The sequence below is a fragment of the Lagenorhynchus albirostris genome, chromosome 19 (genome assembly GCF_949774975.1).
Source record: "Lagenorhynchus albirostris chromosome 19, mLagAlb1.1, whole genome shotgun sequence".
Taxonomy (NCBI): Eukaryota; Metazoa; Chordata; class Mammalia; order Artiodactyla; family Delphinidae; genus Lagenorhynchus; species Lagenorhynchus albirostris.
In genome coordinates, this window is record NC_083113.1 from 14,614,400 (window position 1) to 14,627,977 (window position 13,578).

The 13,578-nt window shown below is 52.9% G+C and overlaps 1 protein-coding gene across 2 annotated transcripts; it reads right to left on the reverse strand.

Annotated features, from left to right (window-relative positions):
- Nucleotides 1-1,468: 1,468 nt before the first annotated feature.
- Nucleotides 1,469-13,359, reverse strand: EIF3K (eukaryotic translation initiation factor 3 subunit K). Of its 2 annotated transcripts, none has more exons than XM_060131769.1 (8): nucleotides 13,154-13,359; nucleotides 12,122-12,220; nucleotides 9,427-9,547; nucleotides 8,051-8,125; nucleotides 5,022-5,088; nucleotides 4,844-4,921; nucleotides 3,002-3,127; nucleotides 1,469-1,537 (listed from the first exon to the last, which is right to left on the reverse strand). In XM_060131769.1, exons 3-8 carry the CDS (start codon nucleotides 9,442-9,444, stop codon nucleotides 1,506-1,508), a joined length of 396 nt encoding a protein of 131 aa, XP_059987752.1. In that variant the 5' UTR covers nucleotides 9,445-9,547; nucleotides 12,122-12,220; nucleotides 13,154-13,359; the 3' UTR covers nucleotides 1,469-1,505. The 2 variants fall into 2 exon arrangements, with proteins under 2 accessions (XP_059987752.1, XP_059987751.1); XM_060131768.1 differs by having other exon boundaries at nucleotides 13,129-13,335.
- Nucleotides 13,360-13,578: the final 219 nt, after the last annotated feature.

Sequence of the window (13,578 nt, forward strand, 5' to 3'; positions counted from 1 at the left end):
ACACAAGGGCAATGTTACGTGGGTGAGTGGGAGTGTGCCCACCCAGAAAGGGTGCCTTTTGCTGACTCACACAACCAAATGGGTGGGTAACAGCATACCAGTCTCCCCTCCTTCTACCCCCCTTAGAGCCAGCTCCCAATTCCTGAGCTGCAAAAGCACCCTTTGTCCCCAGGGTTTGGGTATGCCCTAGTTCCTGGATCCTGCTCAGGTCTGATCCCAGAGCAAAGGGTGTCCCGTCGGCCCTGGCTTCCCAAGTCAGGGCCCTCAGAGAACGATGGGTGTGAGTGCTGGCAAGTGGGGAGGGCTGGGAAGGCTGGCAGCACAGGCTCACCTGCCCTTTCCGTGGGCAGAGTCCACACGTATGGTCATTTGAGAATGAGGCGCTCCCTCAGGGGCACCAGCAGTCTATGTAAAGGGATGTGCATCTATTGTGGCATTTGATTTCCTCCATTTTCCCCAGTCACTGTTGTCCCCACTCCCTCTTCCTGCAGGCAACAGGCTCACCGGTGAAGACACCCGCCCAAAGTCACTCGGCCTGAAAGTCTGGAATACCTTATAAAATGCGAATAACCAACCTAAGGTCACTCTGCCAGAATGTCTGGAATACTTTGTAAAATGCGAATGACCAACCCAACTAAGGATCATGTGACGTGTGCTAGGCCTCCTGGCCACTGTAGGCTGGGACTTGGCATGGGGTAGGGGTGGAATGGCCTGGCCTCAAATCCCAATTTTCTTATAAAGTCTCACCAAACAGAAGAGTGCTGGGGACTAGTTTGCAACACTGGGGACAAACTCTTCTGACTCTGAAATTAACGACTCCAGTTTTCTAAGCGCCAAAATCAGGCTAGGTCCTGATCTGAGGAATTTACCAGCCAGAGCTCACAGAATCCTCATGATTCTGACAAGGGTGCATTATTCTCCCCCTTTCACAGATGAGGAAACTGAGGAACAGAAAGCAAGGACACAAAACCGCTTGAGCAAGCAGCCAGAATACCCCCCCTCCCCGCGCAAACTCACCCCTCCAGCCACTGCCTCAGGGCCACTAGTGGCTGCATCTGTGAGGGCCAAGGGCAACCGGTGCCTCTCCCTCACCAGGAACCCAGTGGCCACACCTGTTCGCCTAGGTTTTCAAGAGGACAGAAGAGCCCAAGCTGGCCCCAGGTGCAGGGCTGGGCTCCTACATCCCATTCACACCCTCCTCCTTGCTGACTCACCCACAGCCCATTCACACCCTCTTTGCTGACTCATGGCTGCGTGCCCTCCACTTGTGACCTGACAGGTCAGGAAGGTGGTGATGGAGGTCAGTTGCTGGGTCCGGGCAGAGGAGGAGATCAAAGGAAGCTTGGCTGCTGGTGGACGTGGGTGTGGGCAGCCAGAACAGAGGTGGCCCCAGCACAGGGCCATGCGAGGCCTGCTCCCCCGGCGGGAGAGGGGCAGAGTCAGGAAGCCAACAAGAAGATAACAGGGCTAAGAAGTCAACAAGTCTTTATTAAACGCCTGCAAAGTTACTGGGAAGAGGCCATGATGCTGGACACACCTGTTGAAAGGGAAGGCCAGGGTCAACGTGAGCACAACGGGAGACGAACCTCTAGCCACCAACCACAGCGCCCATGATTGTTTAGGGGCAGATGATCACAGACCCCCTCAGTCACCATCACAAAGGCAGGAGAGTTAAAAGTCTGGAGTCTGGAACAAGGAGGCCTAGGTTCAGGTCGCGGCTCCACCCTGTACCGGGGGGCAGGGTGTGTGGGGTGACCTCAAGCAAGTCGCTAAACATCAGTTTCCCACCTATAAGAACCATCTACCCTATGGGATTAAATGATGGCCTTAGAACAATGCCTGTTACTAAGTAAGTGTAGCTCGCTATCATCATCACCGTCATAGTAACATTTATTACGTACTGTTTGCAAGACACTCTGAGCACTGAACTTACATCTCCTCACTGCAGAACCCTTTGCTCCAGTGAGTTCTCTCAGAGAACCCCAGCCAGTGGGCACATCTCATTTAGAGTGAGGGTCCACAGCCCCCAAATGTGGAGATGACTGCCCGCTCAATCTTGTTTCTCGATTAAGCAGCAACTTGGTTTGTACTCAGAGGCTACACCATACCAGTCCGTATCTTTCAAACACCAGAATCACACTCGAGACCCAGGGCCTAAGGAAGCAGCCCTTCCCTGTCCCCCGGTTCTCTCTCACTCCAAGACATCCATGCAGCGCAAAGGTGAGAGAGCGCGTGCTAGTGGAACAACAGGTTTGCTCCAGCTGAGCAGCCAGTGGAGTCTGTGTTAGGTAATGTATACGTGATGGTGACAAGGGTAACCTTCAGTGAGCTGTGGGACTGGTTCCTTGCTAAGTGGTGCACGTGGATCGCCTCACTTCACACTCACACCTCCATGAGGTGCCTATCGTGGTGGTGTTCAGTTACTTACAATAATGGCACCTACCTTACGGGGGTGACCTGAGGACCAATGACTTAAAAAGTGTAAAGAACTACACAGTGTTTGTTATAATCATTGGTGCCAACATCCCCCCTTTATACGTGAGAAAACCGAGGCACAGAGAGATAAAAATCTCTTGCCCAAAGTTACACAGCTATGAAATAAAGAACCAAGATCCCACCCAGCTAGCTGGACTGCAGAGCCTGCACTTCTGGTTGGTGTTTTGCTGCGTTTTAGCAGATGCGGGGCTGAGGCCCCGAGAGCCCTGGGATCAGTGAAGGTGCGGGGACACCCTGCAAGGCCCCTCCAGACCCCGGGAAGTCTTACTGAGTGCTTCAGGGCAGGATATAGTACCCAGAATTCCAGGGGAGGACACCCAGCATTCTCTGCCATCCCTCCCTGGGCAGGCGGCCTGGGACGGAAGAGGTCAGGGGAGTCTGGCAGATGCCAATTTCCTGGCCTTGAACCAGAACCTATTTACCTGGGTCCTTTGGGGCCCCAGCCCTGGTCTGTCAAAGGGCACCTCCTCAGGCCTACAGCCTGAGGCCTCAGGCCACCACTCACTGTCAAAGTCGATCTTCTCCACGATATTCTTGGGCTTAATGCTCTCTTCCTGGCTACAGATGAAGATCTGGCCCGACTCATCGGTGCTCCAGCCGTACTTGCTCATCCACACCTTTAGCTGGCTGTCTGCAGGGGACACAGCAGCACAGGGGCTTTGCGCACTCTGATCCCACAGCACCGGGGGGCCAAGGTGTCCCCCTTCCCTGCCTTCAGCCCACCTGGTCTCCTGCTGCCGGCCTGGTGCTTCTATAGTTCATTCTCCGAACAGCAGCCAGAGGGAGCCTTTTAGCCTTCTCATCCTTCCCATTACAGGGCTTTTGCCTTAGCCTCCTTTCATTTTCTATTTACCTCTCCCATTTCGAAGCTCGGCTCCTAATGACAGCAGTGTACTTATCTGCCCTTCGCCACAATCTACATGAAATGGCTTCAGAATTAGGGCGTCATCATTACCACTGACAACAAGCTTATGGCACCAGGTTTAAGCATTTCTCTGCAACTGTTTGTTGCCTTCAGAAAATATGCCTGTAAGGTTGTCCAGCCAGAGAAGTGTTCTGTTCCTTGAAATAACTCTTTTCTGTATGACTATTATTCATCTGTTTCCCTTTACATTCCATTCTAAGGGTTGTTTCATCCCCTTTCGATTTAATTTCACTTTTAAATATGTAAAACATCTATCCGAGGTAAAGCACTTAGTATAGTGCCTGACTCAAAGTGCCCACTAAAAGTTAGCTTCCACTGAAAACAAACAAACATCCCACAAAAAACCCACCTGGCTCAAAAGGCAAAACTACCCAAGACGGTACTTAGAGAAATCTCTCCCCCAACCCACCACTCTCCTCCCTGTTCTCACTTCCGGCCCCCAGGGAGTAACCATTTTCCTTAGTTCTTTTATTTTTCCTTCTTGCGTTTCTTTTTGCAAAATGAGCAAATACACACACATTGTTTTTTCTTTTTGGAGGGATCTTTTTTTTTTTTTGCGGTACACGGGCCTCTCACTGTTGTGGCCTCTCCCGTTGCGGAGCACAGGCTCCAGACGCACAGGCCCAGCGGCCATGGCTCACGGGCCCAGTCGCTCCGCGGCATGTGGGATCTTCCCGGACCCGGGCATGAACCCACGTCCCCTGCATCGGCAGGCGGACTCTCAACCACTGCTCCACCTGGGAAGCCCTTGGAGGGATCTTTAAAAACATAAATCTGATCAGGTCCCTCTCTGCTCAGATCCTCCAGTGGCTCCATCTCACTCAGGGTAAAGGACAAAGTCCTCAGGCAGGAGGCTCCTCGGTATCTGAAGCCCCTCCCACCACCACCTCGCTGCCCTCAGCTACGCCCCCTCACTCACCCTGCTCCAGCCTAGGGCTTCCTGGCTGCTCTGTGAGCACACAGGATCCTCACATTGGCTCTGCCCTCAGGCTGTAACCGTTCAGATGCTGCACCTCCTCACCTCCATGTGCTTCCTGTCCCCCCGCCCCTCACCCACCCCAGCCCTCTCTAGGGGCTGTCATGCATGAATTCCCACTGGACATGTACATCTTCATTTGTCACCTGCTTTGCCAACTCCACAAGAACGAATCTGAGTCATTCTGTGTTGTTCACTGCTGTGGCCCCAGGGCCTTGAACACAGAATAGGCGTTGAATTAATTTACGCAGAATAAATGAATGAATGCCATAGGAACCCCGCCAAAGAAGGGAACATTTTATACTAATTCCTTATTCCCTCCCTGGGCCTTCAATAATGACCTGGTGAGGCAGGGGTGGGCCCATCTGAGAAGCTGGCTGAGGCCCACCGCCCTCCTCGCTCCCAACCTCCTAAACGGGCACTAGGGACCCAGAAGGGGGCCTTACCTGTCAGATCCCCGAGCATCTCGGCCAGCAGCCAGCGATCAATGTGCTGATAAGTAATGCCCACAACATGGCAGATAACTGTGGAAATTAGGGACAAAGATGATGAAGGGCCACCCCCAAGACCCTGCTGCCACTCCCTCCCCCGCAGCAGGGAGCCCAAGCTCAGAGAGGAACTTACATTTTCGGACAGAGTCTTCAAAGCCAGTTATACCTTCCAAGAGGTCCATGTTTTCATCCAGGGCTTGCTGTGAGGGGATTTACAATGTTGAAATAACAGTAACATCAATAATGTCAAGAATATTAACAATGACAATAGCAGAAGTGAACACCCCAGCATTCACCCCACATGCCAGCCCTTCTTCTGTGTGCAACCTTATGATGCAACAGTTGCTGTTTCTTTGCCCATTTTATTTTTCTCTCTGGCTGCACCGCACGGCATGTGGAATCTTAGTTCCCTGACCAGGGATCAAACCCGCACCCCCTGTAGTGGAAGTACAGAGTCTTAACCACTCGACCGCCAGGGAAGTCCCTTGCCCATTTTAGAGATGAGGAAATCAAAGCTCAGAGCAGCTAAGTGATTAGCCCAAAGTCACAGAGCTGGGGTTTGAACCTGGCAGGCAGAAACCACAGTCCCAAGAGAGGAGACAGATACAGATTAGCTACCTACACTCACCTACCTCCTCTTGGCTCCCATCTCCGAGAAAAGGGCAACGGTCCTACCACAGCCCACGAGGCCCCCCAGGATCTGCCCGCCACCTCCTCCCACTCACCCCCTCACTCCAGCCACTGGGGCTCCTTGCTGCCCCTTAGAAATTCCAGACACCCGCCCACCTCAAGGTCTCTGCGCTGGCTGCCTTGGGGGCTGGAACTCTCCTCCCCCACGGCTACCACTCCCACCTCCTTCAGGCCTCTGCTCAAATGCCACCTTCCCAGCCAGGGCGCCCCCCAACCTCAGTGTGAGAAACGAGGAACCTGCAAGGACAACGGGAAGGAGCAGCCGGTGCAGCGGGAGGAAAGCCAGGAGAGCAGCTGTCCCGGAGGCCAAGAGACGCTGGCCAGGCAGCTGAGCCAGGGCCTGAGAACTTCCTACCAGACCTAGCAATGGGGACGTCACTGTGGGTCTCAACAAGAGTGGTTCCACGGCCTGCGTGTGGGTTGGGGGGGCAGAGGCTTGGTCATAAAAGCCTGAATGCACTGAACGGCGTTGAGTTCATGTGAGCAGGGGGAGAGGGGAGGCTGAGCACAGGCAACCTGGCCCAGGGGCGGGCCGACCGACAGTCCCGATTCACCTGAGACTGAGGGTTTCCTGGGATGTGAGACTTTCAGCTTGAAAACCAGGAAAGCCCTGGGCAAACTGGGCCAGCCAGTGCCCCAGGCAGGAGCATGGCTGGAAGGGGAGCAGAGGGAGCGGGCGAGAGGCAGAGCTGGTGGGGAGTGTGGAGGTCCAGGGAGCATTCTCTTTTTTAGGCTAGAACTCACTGCGGGGTGGACGTGTTCCGTGGTGACAGAAACAGTGCGGGAAGGCCAAGTTTGCTGCTATCAGAGACTGGGGAGAACGGCTTGGGTGATGCTGCCGAGTGGGCCAGGGGGAAGGGGGTCGGTGCACCGGAGCAGGGGTGCCTGTGACGGGAGGAGGGACAGGTCGCCCACGAAAAGAGAAAAGTGCTCTGTCAGCTGCCGGTAGACGTCTGGCCAGGGGCAGGAAGTTCTGCTTTGGCTGCTTCTATTTTCCCATGAAATGAGAAGCCCGATCGTAAGCTGAGGTGGGGAGAAAGTGGTGGTGATGGGCAGCTGTGAAGAGCTGTCCAGGCGAGGGGGAGGGAAGCAAGGCCCCAGGCCAGGAGGAGCTGAAGAGCGGGTCTGGGTCGCTTGCTGGGTCTTCTCCAGCCTGGAGCATCCCCTCAGACACAGGTGTCGAGGGGAGAAGCGCACGCCTTGCGCTGAAGGAGGAAGCAGAACAGAGGACTGGGGCTGCTGGCCAGGCCCAAGAATGTCGGGTCGGAGACTTGACCTCATGGGGGCGAGCTGGGAAGCGAGGAGGGAGTGGTCGGAGGGTGGAAACGTTTGACATTCATGGGCAGAAGAGGAGGCAATTGAGTACAGGCGGGTGGTTCCCAGCCTTAGCCGGCGATCAGACTCACCAAGGATAAGTGTTTAAAATCCCTAAGCCTAGACCACACCTGGACCAATTACATCAGATCCTGTGAAGGCAGGATTCACGTGTTCGTATTTGTTTTTTTAATTCCTCAGGGGTCCAATGTGCTGAGAACTGGTCTAGGATGTGAGGGGCTCAGGACACAGGTAAGACAAGAAATCCGGAAACTGAGAAGTCAGGGTGGTGGAAGGATGACGGATCTGCCCTTTCAAGTATCTGAGAATAAAGACAGCAGTGGTAAAGAGCGGCAGTGAGCTGAATTCTTCACAAAAATGAGGAGCAGTCATGGGGGGCGGGCAGGGGGATGCTGATACCAACGAAGTGGGGCAGGAAGTGCTATCACAGGCGCTTCGGGGCTGGGGGCTGGGGGAGGGGAGATGGGTTTGGGAGTGGCAGTGAGAAGCTAGGCGGCCACCTGGCCTCCCACTTGGGAAGCTGCAGGAGTGGGAGGCCAGGCTCAGTTAGAACAAGAAAAGGGGGAAGAGTATTTAGAGGATGGAGGACTTTTACTGGAAGAACGTGGGGGGAGGGGGGAGGGGAGGGGGAGAGGAGGGGGAGAGGGAGGGGGAGAGGAGGGGGAGAGGGAGGGGGAGGGGGGAGAGAGAGCGGGCCGCATGAGCACGCTCCTGAGCTTTGCGGGCAGAGGAGAGGACCTGGGAGTCCTGGCTCTGGGTGAGGATGACCATTCCATGTGACCACACACGCAAAGCTCTGAGCACAGGGCCCACTGCCACGGAGGCAGCCAACATATGTGCATGGCCGTGACTTTTTTTTTTTTTTTTTTTTTTTTGGTACGCGGGCCTCTCACTGTTGTGGCCTCTCCTGTTGCCGAGCACAGGCTCCGGATGCGCAGGCTCAGCGGCCATGGCTCACGGGCCCAGCCACTCCACGGTATGTGGGATCCTCCCGGACCAGGGCATGAATCCGTGTCCCCTGCATTGGCAGGTGGACTCTCAACCACTGCGCCACCAGGGAAGCCCTGGCCGTGACTTTTAGCAGTCTTTTCCACGCGGCACAGTCACCACCCTGACCACGGACCCAAGAGAAGTTACCCAGAAGGCCTGGAAGTGGCATGTCTCCAGCAAGTCTCCGAGGTACAAAATCTGCCGGATGGGCCGTTCTTCTTGCTGGGAGGAAGCGTTAAGGGCAAAAGGTCTTGGAGCCTGAGGAGGCTGCTGCTCACCCTAGACCAGCCCGCCCACCTTCTGTGCACCGCAGCACGCTTGTAATGGCAAAAGTGAGAAACACCCTAGTGACCCAGTGATGGGGACAATTCAACTGTGGCCACTCCACACACTGAGATCGAGTCACCTCTTATAGAAGTGACATGGAGAAAGCGATGAGACACACTGTGATAAGAAAAAAGCAAGATGCAGAACGGTGTGTGTAACAGCCCACCATTTGGTTGGGGAGGAATATGTGTCTATAAACACCTGTACTTATGTACCAGTAGGGTATCTGTGGAAAGGTAGCCAAGAACTGCAAACAACTGCTGTCTTCGGGGAGGGGAGTAGGTGGCTGTGGGATGGGGAGGGAGGAAGCCTTGGCTTTTTCACTGTACACTTCGTTGTACTTTGAAAAGTGGACAACGTGCCTTTCTTAAGCCACCCGAACAGACCTCTGGGGAAGGTGGACAGTCTCTCAGAAGGCAGGTGCTCCCATGGACATACCTGGCAGAGCAGGTTCAATGAGGAAGACACTTCTCAGCCCAGCCACCAGTGAGCAGGCCAGTTTATTGATTTTTCACTCAGTATTTCCTCACTGAAGACCAGCACTGTGCAGACACTGTGCCAGGCCCTGAGGTTACATACAATGAAGTTCAGCTGACAATCTAGCTCTTCACGGCGCCTGCCTTTTGCCTGGTGGTCTTTACTCAGCTAGGAAGCCTCGTGGGAATCTTTCTAAAGCATAAATCTACCCATATCGCTCTGCAGCTTTAAAGCCTTCTACGGCTCCCCAGTGCCCTTTCTGAGTTTGACCAATTCTGTGGCGCAGCTATGCCAAACTTCCTCTACTGCCTCTGAAAACCAGCACTGAGCTCTTCTCCTCCTCCTTTCCCTACATACTATTCCCTTTGCCTGGACCACCCTTCCCTACCGCTTCACCTAATTCCTCACCTTTCATATGTTCCCTCCTCCAGTAAGCTTTCCTAGCATCCAGGCAGGTTCAGGTGCCTCTTGCTCTCTAACCCCAAGCCCTGACTATTTCAGGCTGTCACCGACAGGACAGGTCTCCCCCACTGGACTGTGAGCTCCGTGAGGGCACGGGGCCAGGCCTTCCTCAGCCTCCACAGTGCTCCAGTCCCAGCCAGCACCGGGCCAAGCTCAGAGCTCAGTGTCTGTGGCTGAACTCAGACCACTTCCCCATGAATTCGGCTACCCTGCCCCGCCCCCTCCCACACACCCAGCCCGGGAAATGGGAAGGATACATGGGCCTGGTCGATCATGCACTTGCACAGCGTGAAGTCGGTGTGGGGCAGGTTGGTGAGGGCCTTTAGCAGGATCTGGGCGGTGACCGTGGTCTGGAAGAAAGCTGGGTTGAACTGGTACCTGAGAAGGGGAACAAGAGACACAGTAGCAGTGCTGTCTCCAGGTCCCTGGGCCTCACCAGGTGCCAGACAGGCTGCCCACTGCTTCGGCCCAGAGTCTGGGAGCCGGACACACCTGGGCTCCGATCCCAACCACACCACTCTCTGGCTGTGTGACCTTAACCTCCCTGACCCTACTTTCCTGCTCTGTAGATGGGGACAGTTAATCCTCACAACCATGCAGTAAGGCAGACAGTGTTGAGTGATTCACAAACAAATGAGTACATAAGAGGCAGTCTGCAGTACTGGTCAAGGCTCTGGAGCCAAGTGCCTGGGTTTAAACTTCAGTGCTGAGTGACCTTGGACTACTTATTTATTTATTTGTTTGTTTGTTTGGGGGGGACTAGCGGACTACTTATTTTATTTATTTTATTTATTTATTTATTTACTTTTGCGGTATGTGGGCCTCTTACTATTGTGGCCTCTCCCGTTGCGGAGCACAGGCTCGGCGGCCATGGCTCACGGGCCCAGCCGCTCCGCGGCATGTGGGATCCTCCCAGACCAGGGCACGAACCCGTGTCCCCTGCATCGGCAGGCGGACTCTCAACCACTGCGCCACCAGGGAAGCCCGGACTACTTATTTTAAATGCTCTGTGCATCGGTTTCCTCCCTTGCAAGACGGGACAATAACAACCATATCTAGCTCTCAAGGGCAAGTGAGCGCACAATCACCTCACACCTAAGTGAGTTAATACACGCAAAGCTCCCGGCACAGCAGCTGCCACATGGGGAGCACTGACTAAGCAGCCGTTATCACCAATAACCACCCAAACAACCTCACAAACACAAGTGTTGTTATCTCCATTTTATCGATGGCAAAACCGAGGCTATGCAAGCTATAAAAATTACACAGCTGGTAGTATGTCAATAAAGCACTGAGGAGGAAGAACCCAAATGCCCACTAACAGGAGAACAGATAATTAAGACACAGACACACATGGAACACTGCACAGCAATGACAACAAACCAACTGCAGCCACACAGAAGAAGGATGGAGCTCACAAGCCCAGGGCCAAGCGGAAGACGCCAGACGCAGAAGAGCTCCAGCTGTATGATTACACTTATGTCAAGGTCAAAATAGGCAAACCTGAACTAAGCTAATCAGGATGCGTGTGTATGTGTGCGTGTGTACGTGCCGTGCAGTAAATTCACATAAAGCCAGGCCATGAGAGCACACCACGAGAGCGGTTACCAGGGTCAGGGTGGTTGGCACAAAGCATGTGGGGCAAAGGACCAGGGGCGCTAGCAACACACAGTTTTTCAATTTGGATGGTGATTACATAGGTGTTCATTTATAATCACTTGTTAAACTAGACATTCGTCTTATGTACTAGCCTGTATGTGTGTTTTTATTTAAAAGCCATCCCTCCTCCAGCCCCAACTTCTCTGGCTTCCTAGTCTTGCACATTAAGAGAAACCACATCCTATCCAAAATATCAATATATAAAGAGCTCATACAACTCAATACCAACAGACAAACAACCCTATTCAAAAATGGGCAGAAGACCTGAATAGACGTTTTTCCAAAGAAGACATACAGATGGCCAACAGGCACATGAAGAGGTGCTCAACATTGCTAATCATCAGGAAAATGCAAATCAAAACCACAATGAGATATCACTTCACATCTGTCAAAATGGCTATCATCAAAAAAAACAAATAACAAAGCATTGGCGAGGATGTGGAGAAGAGAGAACTCTCGTAGGTTGTTAGTGTGATGTAAATTGGTGCAGTCACTATGGAAAACAGTATGGAGCTTCCCCCCAAAATTAAAAATAGAACTACCATATGATCCAGCAATTCCACTCCTGGGTATATATCTGAAGAAAATAAAAACACTAATTCGAAAGATACATGCACCCCAATGTTCAGAGCAGCACCATTTACAATAGCCAAGATCTGAAGGCAACCTAAGTGTCCATCACAGATGAATGGATAAAGAAAATGTGGTACATATAAACACATACACACAATGGAATATTACTCATCCATTTAAAGAAAAAAAAAAGAATGGAAATTTGCCATTTGCAACAACATGGTTGGACCTAGAGGATATCATGCTTAGTGATGTAAGTCAGACAAGGAAAGGCAAATACCATATGTTTTCACTTCTATGTGGAATCTAAAAAATAAAACAAACGAATGAACACAACAAAACAAACAGACTCATAGGTACAGAGAACAAGCTAGTGGTTAACAGAGGGGAGTGGGGTGGGGGAGTGGCAAAGCAGGGGAAGATAGGGGATTAAGCGGTACAGACTACAATGTATAAAATAAATAAAATAGAAAGATGTAATGTACAACACAGAGAATATAACCAACATTTTATAATAACTTTAAACGGAGCATAATCTATAAAAATATCCAAACACTATGTTGTACACCTGAAACTAATACAACGTTGTAAATCAACGATACTTCAACTCTGAAAAAGAGAGAGAAGCCACATCCTGCAGGCCACCCCCAACTCCCACCCCACCCAGTGCTGGGAGTGCTGGCTACTGGCATGGGGGTGGGAATGGAGGCAGACACTCACAGCTTCAGGACAGCCAGGTTGGCTTCCAGATCATAGGCATTCTCCTTGGCTTGTGTCTCCACATAGCGCTCCAGGGTGGCCAGATTCTCAGGATTGTACCTAGAGTAGAGGAGAAACAAGATGGGTAAGCAAAGAGGAGACAAGAGCTGAGGCCAGTCACTCTATGGAACCCGGTGGGGGGTGGAGGGCACTGTAGCCTGCTCCTCCCTCTTCCTTTCTTCCCTCCCTCTGCATCTGTCACTGGCCATTTGCTCTACTCAAATACTGAATCAGCTCTATAACCTCTACTGAAGCTTATCCACATCCCAGACCTAAGTGTAACTTCTAAACCCCGTCAGAACCCTGGAGTCTTTTCTAGGATGCCTCCTCAATCTCTCAGCCAACCAGCCCTTGCAGCCTGTATACCTGGTCCCCTGGACATCTTCGCCACCCACCCCTTCCTTCTGTCCCCAAACCCCACTGTGGTCTAGCCCCATCCTCTCCTGCCTAGCTTCCCTCATCCCAGCCCCGACCAATCTACCTGTGCTTCCCCCATCACCGCTCTGACCACTCCTGGCTATCACTGTCTATTGCCTGGTCTGCCTGGACTCTGAACTAGGAACTGCATGAAAGCATGACCTTTGGCTGTTTTTGGTCACCTGTGGTCCGCAGCATTGCCCAGAACTGACCGAGTAGATTTTAGTAAACATGTGTTCAATGAATGACATGAGGAAAAAAAGGGAGAGCAATAAAGAGGCACTGAGAGACACGGTGAGACTGAGGAACAGAGAGAGGAAACTGAGGGGCTGATAGAGGGAAAGCTGAGGAGCAGAGAGGGCTGGCTTAAAGCAATTAAAGAGGGGGAGACTGAGCGGTTGGCAGGGCTACCTCCTGCCTTTAGGCCTTTACAGTGCTTTCCTTAAACATGCCCTCCAGGATGACTGAAAAATCCCACCCCTTGCTGTCTCCAGAAAACCCTCTCCTCCACCCCTCTTGGCCAGAAGCGCTCCCTCCGACCAGGCTCAGACCTGTCGATCCCCTTAAGCAACTTGCCCACGTTCGCTCTCATCTGCTCGAACATCGCCATGACTGTTGTCGCCTCCCACACCAGGGCTACAGCCGAAGTCCCGGCCGGCACTGCGTCCTCGAGAACTGGAAGAGGAAGAGCTGGTGGAAACGGAAACTACGTCTTTGTTTTCTCTCCAGCCCGAGCGGCGGTGAAGGCGTGGGGAAGCTCTGGAGGCTACTGCCACGCTTTCCGGCTGCCGCGTGACTTCTTCCCAGCGGCGCAGTTAGCGCGTGCGCATACGCTCTAACCGAGCAGAACCAACGGCGCGAGAAAAGACCTAGTCTAGCCCAGTGCGCAGGCGCCTCGAGAGGCGAGGAGGCGGGGCTAAGGTTTTCCGGGGCCTCGCGTATCCAGTTCCAGTCCTTGGGAAGTGCGCGGGAACTCCCAGTGAAGGAGCCTGTTTACTGGC